The 26,093-nt window shown below is 41.0% G+C and overlaps 1 protein-coding gene across 2 annotated transcripts in view; it reads left to right on the top strand.

Annotated features, from left to right (window-relative positions):
- The first annotated feature begins 163 nt into the window (after positions 1–163).
- The window catches only part of GABBR2 (gamma-aminobutyric acid type B receptor subunit 2), a 457,827-nt gene continuing 431,897 nt past the window's right edge, over positions 164–26,093 (top strand). The window contains exon 1 of one of the 2 annotated variants that reach the window (XM_069853337.1): positions 164–523. In XM_069853337.1, coding sequence (XP_069709438.1) covers positions 209–523 — 315 coding nt within the window. In that variant the 5' untranslated portion in view covers positions 164–208. Of the gene's footprint in view, positions 524–14,734; positions 15,077–26,093 lie in introns of those variants that run through there. The other variant, XM_069853338.1, reaches the window with a different exon arrangement.

Below are 26,093 nucleotides of genomic sequence, written 5' to 3'. Positions count from 1 at the left end.
GAGGGGAAGGGAGGGGAGGGGAGGGGGGGGAAGGCAGAGGAGACCCCGAGGCTCCCGGGGAAGGATACAGAGGGCTCTTCTCTGCCCACCTTGGAGATGCGGCCGGTCTGAGGGGGGGCTCGGCTCCCTCCCGCCGCTCTGTCCGCCCCCCCCCCCCCCCGCTTTCCCTACCCGGTCCTCCTCCTCTTCCTCCCCCTCATCCAGCAGCATGCATCCCTCTCCGCGGAGAGCGTCCGCTGCCACCTCCAACCCTGCCATGCTGCTGCTGCTGCTGTGCCTGGGCTGGGCGCCGCCGGGCTGGGGCTGGCCCCGGGGCAGCTCCCGGGGGGCGGCCGGGCTGCCCCCCAACGCCACCACGCCGATCTCCATCATGGGCTTGATGCCGCTCAGCCAGTCCGAGGAGGACCAGAAGAGCAAGATCGGCCGAGGGGTCCTGCCCGCCGTGCAGCTGGCCATGGACCAGATCCGCAACGAGTCCCTGCTCAACCCCTATTTCCTCGACCTGCGGCTCTACGACACGGAGGTAGGGGCCGAGGGAGTGGGGGGGGGGATGGGGGGGGTGCGCCGCCCTCTCCGGGGCGCAAGGGCAGCGCGGACACCCGGGCCGGGGCCGGGCGGCGCCCCCGAACCCGCCGGGCGGCTGCGGAGGGAGAGGGGCCGGCGCTGCGGGGCCGCGTCCCGCCGCCCGGGAGCGGCTCCCCCGGCGGCCGCGGGGCTCGGGGGCCGCGGGGGCGGGGGGGGACCGGGGGGGACCGGGGGGTCGGGGTTGGGGGCGGGGGGGGGTCGGGGGTGCCGGGATTCGCTGCCCTTGGCACGCGCGCGCCCGGCTGCGGGGAGAGAGGCTGGCGCTCCCGAACCCGGCGGAGCCGCCGCCGCAGCCCTCTCCCAGCATCCCTCTCCCAACCCTCTCTCAGCCCTCTCAGCATCCCTCTCAGCATCCCTCTCCCAGCCCTGTCGGCATCCCTCTCCCATCCCTCTCGACATCCCTCTCCCATCCCTCTCGACATCCCTCTCCCATGCCTCTCGACAGCCCTCTCCCATGCCTCTCGGCATCCCTGTCCCGTCCCTCTCCCCTGCCTCTCGGCATTCCTTTCCCGTCCCTGTCCCAACCCTGTCCTATCCCTCTCCCATCCCTCTCGGCATCCCTGGCCCGTTCCTCTCCCGTCCCTGTCCCATCCCTCTCGACATCCCTCTCCCATGCCTCTCGGCATCCCTCTCCCATCCCTCTCCCATGCCTCTCGGCATCCCTCTCGGCATCCCTCTCCCATCCCTCTCGGCATCCCTCTCCCATCCCTCTCGGCATCCCTCTCCCATCCCTCTCGGCATCCCTCTCGGCATCCCTCTCCCATCCCTCTCGGCATCCCTCTCCCATCCCTCTCCCATCTGAGCTACCCGCTCAGCCGCACGCCAGCCGCTCAGCTCCCCGGTCTCCGCCAAGGGGCACAGGCGCTGCCTTCCCGGTTTATCCAAGGGGCACAGGCGCTGCCCTCCCGGTTTATCCAAGGGCACAGGCGCTGCCCTCCCGGTTTATCCCGCCGGGACCCGGGTAGGCGGCAGCCGGAGCTTGAGGCAGGAGGAGACGGGGGAGAAGGTTCTCGCAGGGTCTCCCACCGGAGAGACCGGGCGCCCTGCCGGAGCCGCTCCTCGGAAAGAGTTAAATTTGCAGCCCCCCTCTCCCCTCCATCCCTCCCCATCCCATGGGATCCGGCCCCTCTCCGGCTGCGAGAAGAACCCTGTGCCGGGATACATCTTTGCTTTAGCTGGTAGAGAGGGAGGCGAGGGCTTTGTTAAGTTGTTCCCCACCACCAACCACCCACCACTGCGTTTGGTTTTGGTCACAACTTCAAAGAAACCGTGTGTTTGCGGAGGGTCCGTGCGGGTTCAGGGCTCTCCTGAAGGTGGCACTCGTTTCTTGTGTAATGACAGCGTCCGGCGCTCGTTTTCAAGACAAATCCCCCCCGGTAAAGCGAGCGACTACCGAAAATCTTCCAGGCTGTGGTTTAAGGCAGCCCCTGTCTGCTCCCCCTCGATTCTTAGGATGCGGGGTTGGAGGGGAGCGAGCCGAGAGCGGCGGTGACAGGCTCGAAGTGCTTCGTGGCAGCGTCTCCATCCCCTAAACTCACACAAAATCCTCTCCTAGGGTGGCTTTTCGTTGACTTAAATGTGTCACAGCATTTTTATTTTTTTTTCCAAGGTATCTCTGGGCAGAAATGCACGGAGGGCAGTATTGCTGAATATTGAATTTCTCATTTATGAGGAAGCAACTGCCGTCGTGTTGTGCGAACAAAACTGAGATATCAAAAAGCGATGCAGGCAGGATCAGCCTAGAGTAGCTGCTTGTTTCCTTAAAAACTGAATCTCAGGGAACTCTGCAATCATAATGAAAAGAATTATGGGGGATTTTCTGAATGGCATTACCTGTTCCATAAAGTGAGGTACGTGTTAGGAAAAAAAAAATTGCAGTTCTTCTAATCCCATTTTCATCCGTCCCTCCCATGGAATGTTTACAAAAATAACACATGCATAGGCAGCACAGAAACCCAGGCAAGATCTTCCTTCTTCAAACAGTAACATTGTAATCAATAAGGTGCTGCGTTTCATTGCAGTCAAAATATTTTGAATATCTTAATACAGATTTTGGGCTCTGAACTAGGTAGTTAGCATTAAAATATTCAGGGAAAAAAAATGCCCTGTTTGTTCTGAAATGAGTATCGGTTTCTTAAAAAATGCTTTTTTACTGTTTTGTACTCTAGGGACGTAAAGAATCAGGGTCATGTTGCCAGCTTGCTGTGTAGCTTTGAATGCTTTTAAGCAATTAATAAATGGATGGTTATGGAATGCTAAGTCAGGCGAACATATATATTTGGAGTTCGGTTGGATCATTATCGCACGCTTAATAGTGACAAGTAAATAACTTAGTGTTCATGAAGAAGGCTAGATTGACTGCACCAAACCAGAATAGATTAATGGCAGGAACAGCCATTAAATATATAACGGCAGTGCGAACTTTTTCACTCTGTTCAGACATTGCCTTATTCCTCCAGTGCACTTATCGTAAACAGAAGGATAGATGGTTCGTCAAGCCTACTTTGTCCTCAGCCTGTTTCCTGAGGTCACCAATAGATAGATAAGCCTAAAAGGCCTGGATCTTTTATCATTGCATAATCACAGACCAGGGAGTAATTCTCTCTCTCAGGGCTTCCCAGGTGGTGCTTGTGACATTGTTGGCTCTTGAAAAGAGAATAGGGAGCCTTGAACACATGGGATTTTTTTAATATCTTAAGAAATTATTGTGGTATATTTGTAATGCTCAGGAAATGTATGGCAGGGATTCAGAAACTCATATATTCTCCCTCACGTCTTTCCAAAATCTCCCACCGTTGCAATCTGATGTTGGTGTTGCAATTTTGTGTAATATTTTAAAAAAGCTCAGAAAAACAATAATGAAAATAAACAAAGCAATTTTTTTGTTTTTCAATGACGCATTCAGGTAGTTTTCTGTCAGGATTGAACAGAACGTTTTAGCTTGAATGATATTTCTGATTTTTGTAATGAAGCATTATAGTACCTTTACTTTCTGATCAACCATCTGAAGAATTGCAATGTGCCAGGTTAGACTGTTGTTTGTCAACACCTGAACTTTGACATGCGGCTCTAGTGTTTTTCAAAGCATTTAAACCGAATGAAGCACTTCAGTACAATCCTTAGTCTAAGTCTCAACCATTTGTGAGTGTGTGAATTACATTTTTGTTACAGAATAAGACCACAGTTCACAGCAAACACATAAAAATGCAGAGGCTTATCTCTTGAGTATTTTTTGTGGTTAAATGTGTTTGGAGTGCCATCCCGATCCAGTTTGGCAAACTCTGTTTTACTGCCCCGTGGGCATGTCTGTATTTATTTGGACATTCTTATGTGGGATCAGGCAATAGAGCAAAGCTCAGGTGTAGGCATTTGCAGAACTCTGGTCTAAACTAGTGACTTTAGTTTGTTTCAATGTTCATTTCAATGAGAGTGGGAGCAAACTCTAGTTGAGACTCTTAGGCAAAATTTTGTACTTGTGCTAGTTTAGAAACTAGAGAATTTATGAAGTGATCATCTGTAAAAAGTCTCATCCAAAACCCATTGAAATTAATGGCAGTAATTCACTGCTGCCAAGGGCCCTTGGACCAGGTCCTAGTAGCTAAGGTGCTTGATAGTTTATGGCTTTGGATCAATAATTGTGATATAATATTTTTTCTTTTTCCCGTCCCTGTGATTGTAACTTTAGCTGGTCAAATATTCAAAGAAATGTTTTGCAAAATAATGAAATAAAAAAATGCTGCATACACTAGATGTAGTTTACAACCTCATGTAAATCAGGGAAGATGATTTCTGCTTGAGCACCCTGATGCACATCTGTTACAGGGAAAAAAACAGAATAATCTTAAAATAAAGAAATTCAATATTCTAATAGACAATATTATAAATTTCAACAGTATTTAATTCACATCAGACAAAAACTGACCATGCAGAAACTAGAGGAAGAGCCTTAGTGGAAGAAGACAAGGGCTTTAATGGAAGTTGGGTGTCTGCCCTTCTGCATCTGGACATCTTTCCTCGAATCTGGCATCTATTTTCTGATTTCTTGTAGAAGCTCCAAGTGGTGCTCAGACAAACTGAATTTGTTTTGAATCTAAAGATGTATAGTCAGGAAAGCTGGGCACGTAACTTAAAATTTTGTCACTCATTTCTGAAAACCAAAGTGAGTCTTGACAAGCTGAAAAAATATCTTCCAGAAGTAAGTGGGGTATATTATCACAAAGAGGGAAGAATATTCATACTATGGAGATGAGATTATTTCATTTTCTCTAACTACTACAAATAATTTGTGGTAATCCTGATATAATCTCATCTTTGTGTAATATTACACTCTAATGCCTTTAAATAGCAGTTTGAGCTCAGGAAAATGCATAGGACTGCACAAAATATGAAGGAAAATATGGAAGTATTGAAGTATTTTATACATATTTACCTACTGCTATTCTGTAATTAAGTAGGGAATACCTTGCCTAGTTTATCTGACAGGAAGTGACAGTCTAGGTATATTATAAATAGACCTTATCTCTATTTTCTTCTGTTATTAAAATATAATTTTTTTTCAGTAAAAACCTGCTCCCTCAAAGTTTAAGAAAGTTATATGGGCTATGCACCATCTCGATATTTTCTACCAGCTATTCTAAGTTAAAAAAGACCCTCAGCTTCTGAACAAAGATACCTTTTACAGAAAGTCCAGTAGTGAATGATGTCAACAAGCTCAAGTCGTGTCTTGCTCCTGCAAGCTGAAGTAAGAGTCACACTTCTTTTTATTAATAAGAATGGGGACTATATTCCAAAAACAGGAAAGCAGGTTTGTGTCAGTGATGTGAAATCAGGTGTTCAGCCAGGGATGTGGAGCTTAGTGTTCATTGGCACCTGATGATCTTCAGAGAGGGTCTAACAGCTACTGGTTGCTGTCTGACAAACTCTGCCCTAACAGAATTGAGCAAGTGCACCCCATCCAGAAAGAAATTACTTGATTAGGGCCTTTGTCTTAAGAGACATAGACTTGGGTCACTCCAACAGCAGCTGGATTTGGTTGGGGAAGTGTGGTGTATCAAAGCCGAGTTGGGACTTAGGGGCTGAACGCTTACACACTTGCGAGTGCTCAGTTTACTAAATTGTCTGAAGCCTTATTTTCATTTTTTTCCCATATTTTTTCATTTTTTTGTATCTGGGACAGATTGATGTTGTCATGGTCATCTAAGAGTAGCAGTCAGCTGAATACGTGGGTTATGTCTGGATCTAAAAGAGGGTCCAGTTTACATCAGACTGAACCAGCAGACATTTTTTTCTCATATCTTCAAATGAGTTTGTCTGGCATTTATTGCAGTAGTTGGGTAATTTCTTACCTTTAAATATTACCAAGTACTTGTGCTGTCTGATATATGCAGAGTGTGGCATTAAAATGCAATAAACTACATGTGTGGATGACGATCACTACTCTACTGGCAACATTCTGCTTGAAAGGGACATTTTTCTTTAAACAACCAGTGTCCCCTTTGACTTCCACGTAATATGGCTCCATTTGCGACATAACCTCTTTTTGCTCTAGAGTTTGGTAAACTTGGAGGGTGTAATCTAAAAGTTAAGTGTTTATGTTAATTCTATGCTGGCTTCTCCACTGATGCTAAGATGTGGGTGGGGAGAGGAGAGAAATCATGTATTCACTGCACCCACTCCTGGGTGCGGATCCCAGACCTGCAAAATGTATATCCTCTAAATATCTCTGCAAAGAGATTAAAGCTAATGTATCATTTGCTGGCATATGTCTTGAAATTTCATGTATAACTTAGCATATGCATACTGCAAAACACACTGTAATGGAATCTTTTGATTCAAATGCCAAACATGCTCCATTGGGTGGGGAAAATGTATATATATATATTTTTTTTAATAAAACCAGGAAGGAGTTTCTATTTACATTTGAAGACAGAGGGGGAAAGCCCTGTCCTCTGATACGGGTATCAATCAGTGTGAATTACTCAAGTTTGTGGAAGAGATGGGGTGTAATATCCTGATGATAACTGTGAAGAAAGTATTTGCGATAGGAAAAAGGGAGAGGAAGAAGCTAGAAGAGAGAGATTTAATGACAGCACTCACGCAAAAAAAATTGTTAATATAGTATTTTTATTGTTTTAATTAAATACATGTAACTATTTGGGATGACAACATAACTAACATAACACCATCTCACAGTAACAATCTGAGCGTGGCGATGCATGTGTTTCTCAAGCTTTATTCTCTGCTTTTGGTTTCATTGCTTTATGGATGCCTTCATGGCATATAGTGAAATTACAATGCATTTGAGCAAACTGCAGAAACCGGGAGACAAATGGCTTTTTCATGAAACTCAAGTGGAAGCCATTGCTATATTTTTACTTAGGAAGGGTTGAACCATTGCATCGGGGGGGCTGGCTCAGGTAGTGGAATTTTATGGAGGAAAATCCATGATTTGTTTTGGCTCAAATCATTTTTGGAGCAGCTGGGGCTAGCAGAGAGGTACACTGAAGCCAGGCAGCGGTTGTGTGACTCAGTCCTGTGGAGATGTGTGTTGCTACATAGCAGCCGGTATGGTCCAGGAGATTTATTTCAGACTATGGGATTCCAAACTGAGAGGGTACAGTGCACATACATCACAATTAATTTAAAATTTATTTTTGTACTAGGAATCCTGGAATTAAGTTGGTGTCAGACCTTGAAGCTTTTCAGGAGCCAAATGCACTGTTCTGTTATTTGTAGATCGAGCTGAGCTAGAAATGAGATTTGCAGTGCTTCAGTGGTCTCCTGGCTCCAGCATTAATGGACCAGTAGCCTGACTCACGAAACAAACTGGTTCAGCCTCAGCATTGCTCTGACTTAAAGAAGGCGGTGCCCCTAAGAATATCTGGAATATATTTTCTGTCATTCTGTGTCTCCCCTTGCCATGCCATTAACGCTTGTAGAATGACAGAATTATTTTCCAAATAAGTATTCTCAAACATGAAAAATGAAGGCTAACTAATTAATGGCAAATACCCACCTTGTCTCTGAAAATAATAGTCACAAAGAGCGTAGAATATAAGGGCTAATTCAGCAGGGCTGTCCAAATTGTTGTTACTGAGGCTCTGGAGAGATGAAGGCCCAGATAATGGACTAATTGCTTTAAAGTGAGCATCACGTGTTTGAAGGATAGGATTAGAAAACTTAGGTTTCCTACTATGGCCATGGTTCTCTTAAATAATTAATGACTGCTAAGATCGTAGGACCATTAGGATTATCCAGCTCTTACAATACAGGCCATATATTTCGCATGGGGATTTCTGCCTGCTTCACTATGAACTGTGAATGTGTACTTCAGAAAGCTCTTCGATTGTGTCTTCGGGATCCTTCAAAGTCCTCCTCCCTGGAAAACTTTTCTCTGTAATTTGCTTGAAATCCCTTTAACAGTCCGTTGCTATTTCCAGCTTAAACTCTGCTGACCCTGTAACCGTGGATGCTGTGAGAGCAGCAGCTCTCAGCTTTTGCATTTGCCTCTCTCCCAGCTATGGAGCTAGGAAATCACCAGCAAGGCGGTCTGTGCAGGGTGACCAAGGCTTTCTTATTTTTTCATGGCTATCCAGGGAATCCAGCCTTATATGAAGGGCTCTGATGGATTAGATCCTGCTGGAATTGTAAGATTTCTTCCCTTCTAAAGATTATCCCAGACCAAAAGTGAAAACCTTTTTAGCTTGCTTCTTGGCAAGATAGGTCTCCTGGATTCATGTGCTCCTTCACTGAGCAGCAGATTGTGCAGAATAGCTGAACCCCATTTTCTTTTCTACATCTGCCTTTCTTCTAAGACTATATTTGTTTAAAAGAATGTATTTGTTCAATTTTTTGTTCCCTTAAAGCAGTTATGTGTTGTAATTTACCCTTTACCTATAGTAGCCCTCAGCTCCTGCTGCAGCTTCACTGAACTACAGAATTATGTGAAGATTCATACACACAATAGGTGTCTAAGTAACCATTTAACATCCAAAACCTCCAGGGAGAAGTAGTGAGAGGCCTCCTTTGGGATGTTAATTAACTTCCTTTCCCCTGTTTACTGCTTCTTCTTTCACAGGCCAGTAAACGTTTTTTCTAGCAAAGAACAGATATCTTTCTTTACATTTTTTTACTGTATAGGAAGCGACAGTTTTTGACAGATTTAACACTCGACTTGGTACAAAATATAACACACAACGTTTTTTCAAGCTTTGTGATTATTAGACACGCGCTCTTGTGTATCTTGGCTTCATAGACAGATATTTTAGCGTGCACATACAATGTAAAAATGCTAAACTCTGTATTTCTGTGAGGTCTTTCATATAATTATAAAGTTCCGTAAAAGAACCTTGTGTTTTACGTTCCCCTCTCCCCTGTGAATTCAGAGAGTCCGAAGTATTAATAATTTACAGAAGATTGACCGAGGCAGAAAGTAAACTTTCTCCTTTTTCCTTTCCACTTTCTCCTTTTCTGAAAATTATAGGCAGGACCCAACTCCGTATTGGCGAGGATCTAATATGGAGGGATGTGCTAGTGCCAGGAAGACTTTATGCAACGTAGTAAAAGAAATTAAATAGGAATAGCTACCACTATGTAAAGAAAGTGGTGCAAAAAGTTTAGCATTCTAGATCTTTAAATGTAGCCAAGCTCCCTGCTGCTCCTCATTTCTCGCTGTGAAGAATGCTAATGGTATCAGGTCCAGATCACTTCTTTTTTCCTAACAAAAAAGAGTTTCAAGTTAGGTCCCTGAACTGAAGATTTGCTTTCCAAAAAAGCATTGAGTGATTTGCATTTTTTGTCAACATCAGTGGGAATTGCTGAATGCTCAGCATTTTGGAAAGCCAGCCCACCTATGAAAATGCAGCTTGCTTCTATGAGGAGACCTAGAATTGCCACTTTTAATTAAGGACAAAGGCATTCACAGTTACTTGCTTTAAAGTTTTCAAATTGCCTAGTGGAATAAAATGCTGATTTTGTTCAGCCTTTGGGATACAGATCCTTTCAGGATTGGTGTCAGTATTATCAGAATTAATATTCCTTTGGAATTAGATTATTGCTTCTCGAGGATGTTGTAGATGAGTTATATGCAAGGTACAGGTGTTTTTAAAAATCAGTAATTTAAAAAACAGTCATTTTTGTAATTAACATGTATCTGGAAATGGAATGTGTGACCTTGGCACAAATATTAGGTTGTGTGATATAAACAAAATGAGTGACACGGTGGGAGTACTGTGTCCCTAGGGCCTTGTTACTCAAGGCAGGTCTATATGGCTGGCACAATTATGTCACTGGTGGGTATCAGGAGGTGTTATCTCAATGTCAGCAAAAGCCCTTAGTGCAGTCACAGCAGCAAACAGCTCTGATCTAATAAAAATTATTTCATTTACAGGGGATAGTTTACTGGCAGGTAGAAAGGGTGTTTTCCTTGACCGATGAGTTCAGAAGTTTGGTTTTATTAGAAATCCTTTTTTTATCCATTAAAGAGCAAGTTACACATTAATCTGCCTAAACTAGACAGACTGAGCATCTCCGTTTTCTTTTTCCACCTTTTTATGCATTCTTGTGGCTTTCTTCTGAATCTTTTACAGTTTGTCATCTTCATTCTCAAAGTGCTGCCACTAGAATTTGATCTATTACTTCAGGAATAATCTCACCAATGCTGTATATACTAGTAATTTTATCTCTTTTCTTCAAGCCTTCTGTTCAGAATGGAGGAAATGAATTTGATCTTTGTGCTGCAAGGAAGCAGGGGAAGAGGGAAAGGAAGCAGAGATGAGATTTTCAGGTTACATATGAGAAATAAGGCATTAGGATTTGCACTGAAAGTAAATGTTCTTTTGCCTTCTCCAGACGCATCTCACTAGCTACAAGCAAATCTGGTCAGTATTGGTAGGGCAGTTGGAAGGAGAAAGCCTGGTCATTTGGGTAATGCTGTGGGAGGTAAATGGTTTTAGCTGAAGAGCCAGCTTCTTAAAAAGCCGGGCCACGTTAGGACAGATAATAGAGCAGCTTCAGTATTGAGGCACTTGGTGTAGGTAGAGGCTTGGTCTTAATGGAAGAAAAGAAGTTGCCATCCAAAATAAATTGTAATGGCTTACATTGCATTGCCAAGGTTTTTTGGGGTGTGTGAGTGCTTTGTACTCTAATTACACTGAGCTATTAAGCAGCAAGATTGGAGACACGTGGGGACAAGAAGGGTGAATGATAACCTACTTTGAAAAGTCTAACATTTGAGGCTGCGATTAGAACATCCTATAAATGTTAATGGGTGTTACTCAAGTGGGAGGAAGTTGTGTGTGGGAGGCATGAGGTGACATATAGCTTAAATATATAGCCAGCCTTTAACACAGTTAATACAGTCTATACTCAACCTTTTATATGAACTAATAACTCTTAAAGTGATTTATGGCTCAGAAATACTGATCAGGAGATTGAGACCTTAATTTAATATGCTATAAATGTTATTAGGCTTATTTTAATATGCTATATAAATATAAAAGCATATGTAGCTCTATGCTATAATGTGGAGAGGAGGACAACAGAAAATATTTCTCCTTTTGCCTTTGGGAAGTATTGTCTATGGGCAATACATTTATGTCAGGTATTTGTGTCTTTTTGGTTTTTAAGTTCTCAGAGACTGTGCTCCTATATGGGCACACAATTTCCTCCTTCAGTTTCCCTCTCTGAAAATTACTCAGTTTGAGCAGATCTCACAAAGGAGATGCCAACAGTGAGTCATCTGGTCACCAGCTCTGTACTAAAGCATTCGTCTAGCTCTTGCAAAAGCTATAGTGATCCTTATTGTGCAGGAGAGGAATTATTTACCTTTGATAAAGCCACCCAAAATAGTGCAGAAGGCAGGGTTTAAAATGAAAAGGCCTTCATTTTCTGACACTGAAATCAAGTTTCAAAATTAGTAGTATTTCAACTAATCATGGAAATACAGCTTCACATTTGAGTAATGCGCATAAGATGCAGCGAGTTGATTTATCAGATTAAGATTTCACAATTGTTGTGTTTTGGTAGTAAATATTGAGGGTGTTGAGTAAACTCACTTGAAAGACTATCTTCAAGTGTGTGATGGGGCTTAGCAGCGTGCTTTTATGGGTATTAAGCCTCAGAAAATTCTATTCTAAACCTGAAAATTATACCAGTACGATCAGTCACGTGCATGGCAAACATAGCTATTTTTTCATCAAAATGAAAGCATGTGGGCATGTTTTGACACAACTATTACATTGCATTAATTAGCAATAAAAATACTATATAAGTGTATATATATACCTGATTAGACACTTAAATGTTTCTGTCAGGAAGCAGATCTTTAAGGAATCAAGTAACACAAGGCTGTACTAGTACATGATCTTATTTGTGCCTTTGCCAGGCATGGGTTAAATGCAGCAATACCGAGGAGACCCAAAAGTAGCAAAAGGGAAAAAAAAAGACTGGTCTAGATTGAAGCTGGTTCACATATCTGTTGAATGAGGTGATGGTCCCTAAAATTTATGTCCTTAAGATGTATGCCCATCTATGTGGTGCTGAAAATTATTTCATAGCCTCTCATACACCATTGCTTTCTCGTGGATTTAAAGCCATTGATTGGGCAATGGGGGTTGAATGAGGTGTGATGGCAGATTTGTTTTTTGAACACAGAAGAGGATATTGGATATTCAAACCACATTTTTTGTTACCTGAATATGAGCCAAAGCTATGACTCACAGAGCCCCATGTTCCTTCTTTAGTTAGTGAAAAGATGTAGGCATAGGAAGAAGAGCAGTTCAGAGCACCTTAGTTGCTGAGATTTGACAGCATGAATGCCTCCTGCTTTCCTCCCCTTCTCTCCCTTAGTGTAGTCAATGCTGAAATAATGCTGTTAAAGAAGGCTGGTCCAAGGACTATTCACCAACAAAATCCTGTTTAAGCCTCTAAGAAAGGTATTAAATGGGATTTAAACAACATCTTGGCCTACACTGGCCCAGGAAGAGTCTCATCCTGAGTTTAAAAAGTGTTAAAAAAATATATTTTCAATAATCACATTATAGAATCATAAGACTAAGCAATAGAAAATGCCTATCAAGTCATTGTGTTAAATGGTTGCTGTGTAAGACTGTGCTGACAGAGCGTGCTTGCTCCTTAGTGTTGTGCCCAGCTAATGTGCTAAATTTCTTAGGCTAGGGAATTCCCATAATAAATTTTGACCCAGCTGCATTTGATTTGAGCACAACCTTGTATGGGAAGAAAAGCAGAGTCTCTTTCCTCACATGAAGGGCTCTGTACAATCTTGCTGTTCTCCAACTATAGGCAGTGGTGGCAAAGAGAAGCAGGAGTTATGCATCAGGTGTTCCTATTTCACTTTGTGTTTGTGTCCAAGAATGCATGGAGAGGAATAATAATTGATCAGGCTCTTTTCTTGCCCACCCAGTTGCACAAGTGTGTTTGAAGATGAGTTGCTGTGGACAGTTAGTAATAAATTGAGCATATCTTTTGCTTGGGGCTGTTCAATGGGCTCAAGGCACACATTTATTTCTCCTTCTTTCAATATTATTATATTATTTTGCTCTTTTTACATTTATTTATCTATTTGCTTCCATCCCTGCTTGTCATGTTATATGTAGATTGTAAATATAAATTAGAATGTTTATAATTAGACTTTATTTGGAGATATTCTGTAGAAGCTTTTCAGTTGCACATCAATTTCAAAATAACTTATTGACCTGGAACACCATGCTTTGAAAAATTAAAAAAACACCCTTACTTTCTATAGAAAACTAATACTTTGTTTTGAAATGCCAACTATTCACAGAATAAATTACCAAGCCCTGAACATATAATTTCAAATTTGATTTATACCAAATCAAATATCTGTCTATGAGCCCTTCCTATTTTTTTTTTTTTTGCACATCATTATGTCATGGAAACCTTTGAGATTTTAGATTTCCATCCCAGCTTGGTAGAGGGTATTTCTTTTGAAATCTTGAATTTGCACAAGATGGCAAAAGAATTTGTTGTTCAGCTGCATGTATAATGACACTGTACTGAAAATCAGAGCTTTTTTTCTTCTTGGGCTAACAAGCCTTTTTCAGACCAGATGTTCTTCCACCGCCTGTCCTTGTGTTTGGCTCTTGAATTTCTGTCCTTTGTGTGTATGGGGGGGCTTTCTGTGCATGGGTGGGATGGGGAGAGATGGATGCTTGCATGGAGGGAGGGGATCGTCTAGGTGGTTGCTTCTATGAGAGTAGAGTGTGTTGCTGCTGTGAAGGGGGCAGGAAGGATGGTGCTTGCTTGAATGGTGAAGTAGGCTGTGAGTGCTGGGAAACAGAGGTTCAGGTTCTTCTTTGGTGTGGTGATCCCGTATTTACTCCCTTCTCACCCTGGTGACTATGGGATATCCTGCAGCAAAGAAGACTTTCTCCTGTGTTACTATTTTCTCTGTCTTTCTGCACGCACAACATCTGTTCCATTCCAAAGCCTGGCATATTACTTGGAAAACTGCAAATAGCATGATGAAATGACTTAGCTAGCTATGACAATATGTGAAATGCCTGTCAAAAGCTATGTGACTGTATATAGGAGGAACAGGAATTCTGTGTATGCTCAGAATTTGCACTGATTTTAGGGGAAGCACGGGGTTTCTGAGCAAAGCAGAATAAGGCAGAGGACATACAACTGTGAGCTGATGTTGTTTTTGCACTAGAAGTATATAAAATACTATCAGTAGTTGAGACTGCACATTCTCTGTTTGGTCTGTATGAAGCTGATGGAAAATGTGGTATGTGCAAGATAAAACAAACTAAAGAAATCTTTAGACCCAGCGCTGTACAGGTTGCTGCAAATATGAGTTCGGTATGCAACGACTTTGATCCGTTCCTAGAATACCTATTTTCAAAAGAATCATTCTAGTTTGTTTATTGATTTGTCACCTATGGACGAGTATTTCTGCTACAGAAATGTTTAAAATGACACATGTTTAAAATTAGACTTGGCAGAGCACTTTGCCTAGAGATTATTCTTGTGAAGTATTGAATCACAGCACTGCTGTGAGCTGGATTACTGTCCAAATTGGAAAAGCCAGCCGCGGAGAGGTCTTTATCCCTTAATAACAATTAACTCTTTTCTTAGAGGGACATAGCTGACTGAAGCAAAGGAAAGCTGCAAAATGTCGGGCAATCAGGGAATCTAAGGCCTGTTCTTCAGGGATGTGGGCTGCAGGGGTAGGGAAGGAAAAACGAGCAAGGCACAAAGAAAGATGGTTTTCTGGAACTGCAAACTAGACATGCTGGTGCTGTTTATGTTACTAATAATCAGGTGCTCTGAGGAACGGGATCGCACTCGCCTCTCTCTTCTTGGGCTTTCACCCACCAGCTGCCTGATTGATCGGAAAAACCTAACAGCAGGTGTGTTGCCTGCTGTTCACTTAGCCTTGAAACACTTATACAAGCATTCATGGATGCTGAAGAACTATGAACTCCAGGTATCATTCCATGACACACAGGTAAATGGATGTAGGTGTAGTGTTGTGTAATGTTTGAGCCTCCTCTGTGATGGTGCTTTTGAAGGCATGCGACTGAATTCTTCCTGGTGAATCCTATTCTGCTGAAATACAACAAATGTAGCTGGCTGGGAAAGTTTAGGCTGTTAGGTAGATGTCTGACTGTGACAAGGGTCTTACAGTGCAATTGTGCCCTGCTGGTGCTAGAAGCAGGAATAAAGAGTGTGCGAATTAGGAGGAAGGGCAAACACCTATGGCTTTTCAGGTGCTTCTGAGGTACCCAGCAAGCGTTCCCCAAATTCACGGCTTGCAGAGTTGCTCCGTTCTTCTGTACTGTCTTCCATGTGTGGTGACAGCTGCTTTCTGTTTTTGCTTCTGTGCGAGCAGGAGCGAGCTCTGTGCTGTGCCATCGGGGCAGGGTGTTTGCCTGTGTAAAGCCTTGCTTGCTGGTTCAGGGAAGAGTTAAGGGCTGATACAAGAGGTGAGGGTTCTGAGGAGCTAGATATAAAGAGTATTTAGATGGTATCTGTCATTGTAATATTTTGAAATTTGAGAAGAGCTGTGTTTTTTACTTATTCTTCTCGGACTGAGATGTCTGTTTATCTTCTGTGCAGAAATCTAATTAAGACAATTATTTTCTAAGGCCTGTCTCTTAGACTGGCCAAAACAACTATGACAAAATTAAGAGGAGATACTCGCATTTCAGGGTGATCTGGACCTGTAATCCTGTTCTTTAGGAGATTTTCACTAATTTGAACTTCTGTCTCCCACCTTGGAGCAATGTTGTAGAGCAGATGCCCTCAGACACATACACACTTATATGCATGTGTGCATACAGGCTCCATTCTACAGTAGCAAACTGCTTAATATTTTGAAGTTCCAAAATACTGCACCTAAACATATTTGTTTAGCTATAAACCTTTAAACATGGACTACACTGTTACGATTAAGTTATTAAAATTTGACATTATTACACCAATAACAGTTGCACTGCGTTATATAATGGGGAAAAGGTGTTATTTGTCTTCTTTTGAAGCTCTAGAAAATTATCCAAAGGAGAAATTCTAATGTAATTTTAGTTGTGCACGGATTCATAAGCACTTCTGTAATTTTTGAAGTGCGTAACACATAATGAACATGATCCCATATGCTAGAAGTTACTTCAGGATAGGTTCCATGTTTAATAATGTACCACAAATGTATCAACTGCATATACTCATTATGAAAATGTCTGTCTTGTAAATTACTTTTAATACAATTCACTGTTTTATTTATTTGTTTATAAGGTCCTACTGGATATGTAATTATAGATATGCAGTCCTGAAAAATGCATGCATATTAGTTTGTCATGTAAAAAGATGAAGATGTGCAGAAGCTTTTCAACTTAAATAACTGGAAAGTGTAGAGTTTACATGGGTGGCAATTAAAACCTACTGGCATTTGCTCAGATTCAGGGCTTTTACACTTGGTCCTTTCAGGGCTTTTAATCTTGGTTCATTTTGGCTGGGGGGTGTTGATGAGTGTTTATTTGTTAATTGTGTTTGCATAGTTTCCAGTTCTAGGAGCCACTCCAAAATGCTTTCCCCCCACATAAACGTTCAATAGATTTGAATTGCAGAAACTCAGCTCTATTGCACTGACCTCTACAATTTGAATGGAAATATTGAAGTAATCTATAATTATCTTTTTGAAGTAACCCCTGGAATAAGACATGTCATGATGACTTGTGAGAGTTTAACGAAATGTAGGGCATTAAGTTTTCTGCTTTTCTTCTTGGTTCTAAGAGTAGAGCGCATGATGTTGAGTTTTAAGAACTGATTACAGAGAAACTGCAGAGGTCCTTAGATTTAATAATTTCTCCGGAACGGTATGGATGTGAGAGAGCTGATTCTGTTTATTAATGTTATGAGCCCAGATCTGCCATATATGACCTTACACAACCTTTCAATTAACTTTCTTTCCAAGTAGAAAGTACAGATGCTTGGCTCTTTGGATGTGAGATCTTTCAGGAGTTGGACAGATAATTGACTTTTTGACATAGTTAACTAGGAAGAGAGAAAAATTGCATCCAAAACTATTTGTGTTACTTTTGCTGAAACAAGAAATGGAAAGGAATCACGTCACCCAATCTAAGATGTTTCATAAGGCTTGAAAAGCATTGTATCTTCATTCGTCAGCACAGGGGAGCATTCTGTCCTGTGCCCCTGGGGTTAAGGATCCATGTCCTCTGCCTCCCATGAGAGAACACTGCCCTACTACATGATAGGGTGTTTTGGGGAGGGTTCTCAGTCTTTTCCTTTGCTGCTGTTATATTTCAGTTAATTAAGCTGTCACTAGTCCAGAATGTGAATGGTAACTATGAGGCAAAGGGAGCTCTCTTGCAAGAACTGTCTGAGTTCTTTGTATTAAATGAAGCTGTTTCAGCAGGAGCCTTTGGGAAAACTTTCTTCAGCAAAGTACTTTGTAACCTGGTGGCTTTGGCACTGAGCTGAGAACTGAATGTTTTTTTTGACTGATTTCTTTCAGGTCTCTTATGATTAACATGCATTTCCTAATTACCATGTTGTCAATTTCTTGGAAATGGGAAGCTCTTGAACACTCCTGATATAGCACCTAAAAACTGCTTAAATATTCACTGAGAATGCAGACCAGGCAAATGAAAATGATCTTCTAGTTTGGTAGATGGCTGCTTATCTCTTAAATGGTACATCTATGTCTGCAATGTTTGTTTGTTTGTTTATGTATTTATTTATTTATTTATGATTCTATGATTTATTTATTTATTCCAGAAGGACAGCGTTAACAGGCCTGAGACATCCCTCTTTTCCAGCCACCCAAGCAGGGGTATCTTGGAGGAGGGTGTGATGTGTTTCCTCCCTCTAACTGAAGCAGGGCTGAAGTTAGGTTGTGTGGAGACCCCTGTGCTTGAAGCGTTGGACAAAGCCTGTGGAAAGGCAGAAAAACTGGTTCTGCAGATTTGTGAATCCAACCATGGAGCAGCTTTTTAGTGTAATAGGGGAAATTATACCCCTGAGATTTTAACCCATGGGGGTGGGCAGCGAGGTATAATTGAGCTGTCTGCGAATCACTGTATTTCTGTCTTTCACCATATGGCTGACATCTGGAGGCTCTCCTGCACCATCCTCAGGGTGACCAGGCCAGTGGATTCTTACAGGCTTAGGCAAATCTAAAAATAGTTTCACTGATGGATAAAGAACAATATTTTGGTCCTTCAAAATTATTCGTCTGTTCTTACTTAGTTTTCTGTGAGTTAGTAGCCAATACAAGGACTATGAAGCCGGTGCTTTGATTAGCGATGATGTTAACTGGAAGTGTTCACATACTGTAACTGGGATGTGGCTTGAGCATACAGTAGATTTAACTCTACTGCAGGGATTTTCTGAGTAGTGCTGATTCGCACTCATACTGCTTGTTGTCAGTTGGCTGAGTCTGTCCCAATGTGTATCATCTCTGACAGGGATGATACAACATGTCCCAATCTGACTTAAAGGCTGGTTGTCTTTTCTTTGGTAAACTGGATCCTTTGTAAGTGAATGACGCAATAACATGATGGCTGTGTGTCAGCTTATTTAAGGCATACCTTTATGCGCTTATTAAAAAAAACAACAAACAGCAATGGAACAGTCACTAAAAGTGACATTGATAAGCAAATTGTTTCTACAGTGGAAATTCCAAGGCATACTTGTTCTTTTATCCTACCTAAATAAGTAAAAAAAAAATCTACTTCAGACTCAAGATGCAGTCAGCAGAAGCATTGTGCTAAGTTTTCTGGATTGTATGTGTACAGGACATTCTGCTTAAAAGCAAGTAAAAAGAACAGACATTTTGCAATGGCATTAAAATACAACATCATTTATTAATTACGGTATTGTTTCATAAACAACAAAAAATGGCTGTAGGTTTTCATGTGTGAAACTCATTGCATATGATCTGTAACTCCATCTTGTACATTCATGTCTTCTGAGATGCCCTATAAAATCATCTGCCAGGACAGGCATAGGAATAAGCAACATCACGTCGTTCACATTTGGTAGAGACTTGACCTTTAGGAAACTTTTGAATGGTGTTCTAGGAATTTATTAGTAGACCATATATTTGATAAGTCAGTTCTTGACATCTAACATTCATAGAAGCAAGATATTGTATTTTGCCTCCTAGAGAACACAGTTTCTCAATACAGTATAGTAGGCATGAAAAATGTGAACCATAGAATGCTTGTCAAGTGCTAATTTTAGCTTTCCTAAACTGCTGTATCAGTACCCCTATTATTAGAACTGTCTAACTGAAAACAAGAAGAAAAGGTGTTCTGTTATCTATTTTTTCCCCTTTAAAAAAGTCTTTATTATGATTCCTGGCAATAGCTCTTTATTTTCTAAATCACATATTTAAGAAAAAGTAGGTGAGCCTGACTGAATTCCTTATAACCTATTCTTGTGAACTTCCACCAAAGGTATCCAGTTTCAGTTTCATTCTAGTGTTTTACTTTTCAGTGCAGCAGAGGTTCAAAGTAGTACAAAGGATACACAACAGTTGCCTTATGTTAGCCCTTTCTGAATGTTATTCGAGCTAATACTTATGCAGCAAAAAAAAAGAGAGGTAGTCATTCCTAGCTTTTGGCCCCAAAGAACTCATCATTCATTGATGAAATCCTGTCTTTTTACTCTGTCTTCATGGTATCACCCTTCATTGATTTCAGGCCTTTGAAGTTGCTCAGGATAATGTACCTTGTGTATATGAATGGTGTATATGCAGACATCTGATGTAAGAAAAATTATTTAGGCTTTGCATTTTCTGTTTTCCTGTTACTGCTTGCCATGGTTTTGCCTCCGCCCACCTTGACTGGAAGCTGAACATGAGCAGTAGTGATCGCAATTCCCTTCCACTCCCATCTAGGGAAGAGGGAAAAGCAAATAAGAGAAAAAGACTCATGGGTTGGAAACTAAAATTAAAACAGCTTTAATGAAACAGTAATAATAATAAGTATAATACTGTTGATAAGAAAATAATAAAATATATACATATATAAAAAATTGCTTCCCTCTCCCCTTGATGACTACATCACCACAGATCCTGCCGAGCAGGCATGGGGAAAGGTCCTGGGCTGGACTCAGTGGCAGGAGGGAGCTGGACTCAGGAACTGGATTCAGGCATGCATTAATCTGGGCTCAGAGGGAAACAGTCAGATGAGATCCATATTGGGTGCTGGCCATTGAAGAAAAGAGTTTGACCCTTGTGTTCCCTTGGTTTTATATTGAGCGTGGTGTATATGGGATGGAATACTCTGTTGTTCAGTTCTGTCCGATCCTCCTGTCCACTCCTCCCTGCAAGCGTGACCCTTTTGTTCCCCTTCCACTTACAGCATTCTACCAGCTTGAGGATGGCTTTGGTTTGTGTAGGAAAAAGTGATCCAGAGGTAGCTGCAGGCTTGAACCCTGGGCCAGGAGAGACTACGGAGGTGCAAAGCCTGCTGGAACCGCTGGGCTACTGCCAGCCCACCAGAACATCAAAACGCGCTTCTGAGCCATAAGGAATTTGAGCAGAGATTGGCTGGTGGATCAAGTGAGAGTTGACAGTCCCAGAGAGGGGTTTGGTGGGTGTTTCCAGGCATGTCCAGGGCAGAAGGACTTTGCTAGGACTGGGCTTCACTTGGGTTTAGAGGTCTGGGCTGCAGATATCTCCTTTTAGCTAGAGAGGTGGAATTACCTGTACCATCAAGGAGTAGGCACTTCTATGTGGAAAAATTCATCTGACCTATTTTAGGTGACTATTTTAAGGTAAAAAGAATTGTATCCTAAAGAAAGCTTCTTTCTCTCCATGAAGTATAAAGGGAGCCTCAGCTGACTAGTATAGATGTAGATGTCTCCTATGTGGAAATCTGTATTGCGTCAGCTAAGCCTACCCTGGATGTCTGTAGGAATTTTAATGTAAAAAGCTGTAGTAACAATGCATTTCCATCACCTGTGGCTTTCAGTGGGATTTCAGCAGATGGTCTAGAGAACTCACTTCGCACCACCCCCACTTCATCTTTATTGGTTACAAGAAAATCCTTTGTTGGTCTCTCATATCTATCCAGACAACCTGGAAACCAGGTCAGCAAAGCCATATCATGTGCATTTTACGATACTGGTGAAACAATATCCTGCTCTCTGGTCTTGCTTTTAACTCTTGTATAAGGAGAAAATTGTGAGAACTATTCACTCTTTCTGTCAAAATCACAAGGGCCGTGAAATCTTGTTACTAGCACCAAGCCTTAATTCCAAAAGCCAAAGGAAAGAGAGTTTAGATTGTCTTGACAGCATTTTTTAGATGATATGTGCTTATATTTTCCTTTCAAAATGAATTTCAAATGACATGGTAGAGAGATTTGAACTATATTGCACATTAAAATTCAAAATAAAAAAGTCAGAATTTAAATTACTATTTTTTTATGAGGATTAGACATCTCAGTCAGCACAAAATGGATTATTTCCAGAATTCTCTTTCATGAAGAAATTCAGTGTTTAGGATTTTCTGTTCCCATTAACATGAAAAACCCTTGCAGATTTCTTCACAAAATCATTCGTGTTCTGCACTTCCCTGCTAATGTCTCCTTATGGATGTTTGATTGTGTGAAACTCTTCACAGATATATATTTTGTAATCTTTATTGTGAAAGCTTCATGAAATACCTCTTTTCAGATTCTAACATGAAAACGGAGATCCATCAGAATAATCAGATTCTGGAAAAATTAATGCATTTAAGACCACTTTGTTTACAGCAGCTTCAGAGCAAGTTTTATGCTGATACGTTTTGTTTGAATGAATTCAAGTCTCTGGTGCATACTATTGCTCTTTGAGCAATTTACATTATTTTGATTTATGACTTGTGCAGTCAGCCTCTAAAGAAATACCACCAGTGATGTCTTCATTCTGTTGTCATTCTTATCCACATCTTGCAATTTTCTTAGCTTTTACTGTAAAGCAGCACTAAAGCAATGCAGGGACCGATTTTGCTTTTGAAGGCAAGGAACTTTTAAAAAAATAATTGTTAAGTTCTGTATCATTGGCAGGTAGGCTAAAGTATGGCAGCCTCACAAGTTCTTCTGAGATGGTGAATTACTGGACAACTAATACCACATCAGGAGAGGTAAACCAGAGTTCCTGTCAAAGTAAGAGATGGTCAGATCTCTTGATTGATTTGAGTACTTCTAGTGAAAAAGTAAACACTGGTTTTGCATAAAACTTAATGTTTATTCTTTCACTTGATGGTTGGAATTGATGATCCGGTGGGTCTTTTCCAACCTGGTGATTCTATGATTCTATGTTAGATACCAACTAATACACACTGTTAGAAACGTTTTCTTGGCTTTTCATACCCAGTTCTTCTGGTTATTCTCCAAATCTACTATGTCCATCATAGTCTAAGTACTCAGTCTCTCTGTCTATTTCTTCTGGCTGTGGCTGCTATCCTCATTTCCCACTGCAGGGGTCTTCTTGCTCACAGTTACCATGTGTTATCTGGGGTCACATCATGACTGCACCAGAGTTCCTTTCTCCTGCCCGTGACCGCTGACTCTGAGCATGCTGTGATTTCTCTCTCATCCGCCCACAGTAAGCGGGAGAGGCAGGGATCCAAGAGAGAGGAGTCATCAACAGGAGGCTCATGAAATGTTGTGAAGTGGAAGTAGGCGTTTCACAGGATTTTAAAAAGAGAAGGAACAGGAAAAAGTGTCGTCCCAATAGCTCATGAGCAGTTTCCAAGCACAGGAATCCTTTAAGAGTGTATGGCTTGGTACCATCTAAACCATAAGAACTTTGAAATGTTGTGAAGAGTGCTGTATTTGAAGAAGTGGGATTTGATGCTGTAGGAAAGGATGTTAAGTACAGAGGTATTTAGTAACAGGAAGAAGAGAATTTTTATTCAGATTTTTATTTGGAATTGACTTCTTGTTGCTGAGTGGAGCCAGTCTTGCTGCAGAACTTTATGGAGGGTATTTCATAGATTGCAGGCTGAAATGGAAAATTTTCTGAAAATCATGCTAAGGAAAATAATGAGGGTTTTCGTGATTTTTCTCAGTTTTGTGATTAAATGATGTCCAACTAAGTATTTTTTTCATTTTTTACTATGAAGGCAGGGGTGTCAGATTACATTCACCATTTTGTTCCAATGTTGTTCCAGTATTGAACCAAATAAGAAAACTCACATGAAGAACTGACAGGCAGCTGGGATTCATTTATAATATTCATGATACCTATTAAATTATTAAAACCTTACTGATAGAAGCAGTCATGTAGGTACTTGTGTTACAATGGGAAGAATACTCTTGATCTGATTCTCATTTGCCCAAAGGACTGTTTTACTGAACGTTGACAAGGTAAAGGTGCCTCAGAAAGGTCTGATCTTCAAGCCTATGTAGCCAGAAATCACGACCACTGCGAGAACAACGAACCTCAATGTAAACTTGTCAGTAAGCAGTAAAATAATAAGACATTTAACCTGTGGAATGGGTAGAATAGGATACAAAAGCCAGAGGGACATTCATCTTAAGTTTGGTGTGCTGGTAGTTGCAGTCAAAGTGGTGCTGTAATACAGGCATATTTTACCAAGCCTAGAGAAGTGCCAAGCATTTATTTTTGGAATTAAGAGGTTGTATGGGGAACTTTCTATGTGGGAAAATGTGGGAGGAACTGGTAGGAAAGTCCGAGAACCTCTCCTTCGTAGTACAACCTACATACCAAACAGCAGAGAAAACTGGATGACTGAAAAAGAGAACAAAATATATAGGCCTTGCAAGGGATACTTGCACGTAGATATTGGTGACTCGATAATGGTTCTGGTACAATAACCTTGGCAATGATGCTGATGGTGGTAGAAGTGTTAGTAGGCTGAGTGTGGTGTGCTTATAATAAAAACTGCTGGTTCTTTGTTTCCAGCTTTTGTTGTTACTGTTGTCTGTCAGAATTTAGTCAAAATCTACCAACAGATTAATTTGCAAAATACATAAATCTTGACTACATTAGCCTGAACATCCATGCACCATTTACTCTATCCATCAAGTGATTCCTGTATCAGGTTCAGTGGTCTCCCTCAGAGCTGTAATTTATCTTTCTGAAATAAATGCATTTTTTATTGAAAGTCTTCCAAGGGTGAAGAATTTACTGCATATTTTGCAAAGTTGTACCGATAGGCAATTTCACATGTTATTTCTGGTTATACTTTGCTGATTTCATATTTCAGTTGTTACATATAATACTGTATCCATTAGATTTAAGATCATATTGTCATCTTGCTATAGATGATTGTGGATTGTGTTCATTTCACCATTTTCTATTGACCATGATAAATGACAAAATGCTTTTATTTTCTTCCTGCAAGGCAGAATTTCTAGGAGTTACATCATTCATTGAATGAGCTTCCTGTAGAGAAAGCAGAAGAGTATCACCATTCTCTGTTCCCCTACTTGACTTCTCCTTCACCCTCACACTGTAGAAGCATGGTTCCCGTAGCAATTGGCTGTGCTATTCCTACTGATGTGCTAAAGTCCAAAGAGTAAGATATAGGAAAAGAGCCCTAATTATTTTAAAATTTTATATGAAGGTATAAGCGTGTTTAGAAACTCTGACATGTCCTTGATTTGTCAGCGCATCTAGAGCACTTGGAATAATGCTGGGGCACATGCTGTCTTCATAAAGTGTAAGGAGTTTAAACTGTAATTGTTTCAGTCTGAATTTTCTTGATAGACAAAATCACAGTGTGACCTTTTCTGCTTGAGAGAAATTTGGAACCCATTTCCCTGGTGACAAAAAAATCATTAGCATGAGAAACTGATGATATTTTAAGATTTTACAGTGTTTCACAAATCAGGGAAAGATTGCATATATTGCATAAGATTGCATATATAAATATGCAATTCTCTCAATAAAAATTATGTGACAGTTGGGTTGCATACTTTGACTTTAAACTTACCTAAAAAGCCTCTATGTGAAAATGTAGTACTATAGGAAAAAGTGTGGAACTGTGGATAATTCTGAGTACAAAAGCCAAATGACTGTTGTCTAGCATTGGGTATCATCTCTCCTGTATGAGAGCTCTTATACTTTATAGACATTACTTAAAATCACTGGAAGAGAGCTACTTTCAATAAAATTATCTAATTTGAAATGATGGCATTTCTGAAAATCCCATTACTTTTTATGCAGAAAACTACTTTCTAATACACTTGTAGGACTTTCTGCCTTCATAGTTATTGAGAATTTTTTCATTCTTATTTTTATCCAAGTACTGCTAGTTTAGCCTTATAAAGCTCCTAAATACTTCTCCCTTCCTAATCCCTGATCCATGACCAGGATCCATATGTACGAATAGGATTCAGCAAAGCTGAACTAAACTAGGTGATGATGGATACAAAGATGATATCTGATTAATCATACCTATTTTTAGATATGTGTGTCTGAGCTGGTCAGCCATTATAGTCAAGACATCTAGTTGTCTACTTTAGGATTAGATGAATCCTGTTATAGACAAAGCAGTTTCTTTCCACTGCCTATAAAATTAACCTAGAATATTTAGTGTAACTGTAGATTTGATCCAATGAATAACACTGTGTATCTGGGCATATAGGTAGGAATTTGTTGTTTGTACCCTTCAGATGCATGAAGATCATTAGCTTGTTCATCAGCTGCTTTGGAAATTTATGCATTTATAGCTTTCTTACTCTTACCTGCTTGCGATCTGGTCTCTTGATCTAGGGAATACCTTGAAGTCTGTGTGTGTGGCTATGCAGTGCCTGGGTGCCACCTAAGTTTCTACACAACAGACCAGTTGTTTGGTGTCTGAGAATTAAACGCACTAATGGTAATAAATCCTTGCACCCGAGGGACTGCTGCCTCCCAGCATCTGCCTGAGTTAACTAATACGTGTTCTGTTTACCTCCACTGTAGATTTTGTGTTTGTCTAATTTTCTGCTTCCAGTGCTTCTACCACTGTGTTCAGATTTGGTTTCCTTATTGAATATCTTCAT

The sequence above is a fragment of the Phaenicophaeus curvirostris genome, chromosome 3, assembly GCF_032191515.1.
Source record: "Phaenicophaeus curvirostris isolate KB17595 chromosome 3, BPBGC_Pcur_1.0, whole genome shotgun sequence".
NCBI classification, from domain to species: Eukaryota; Metazoa; Chordata; class Aves; order Cuculiformes; family Cuculidae; genus Phaenicophaeus; species Phaenicophaeus curvirostris.
This window is presented reverse-complemented; position numbering and strand designations above follow the sequence as displayed.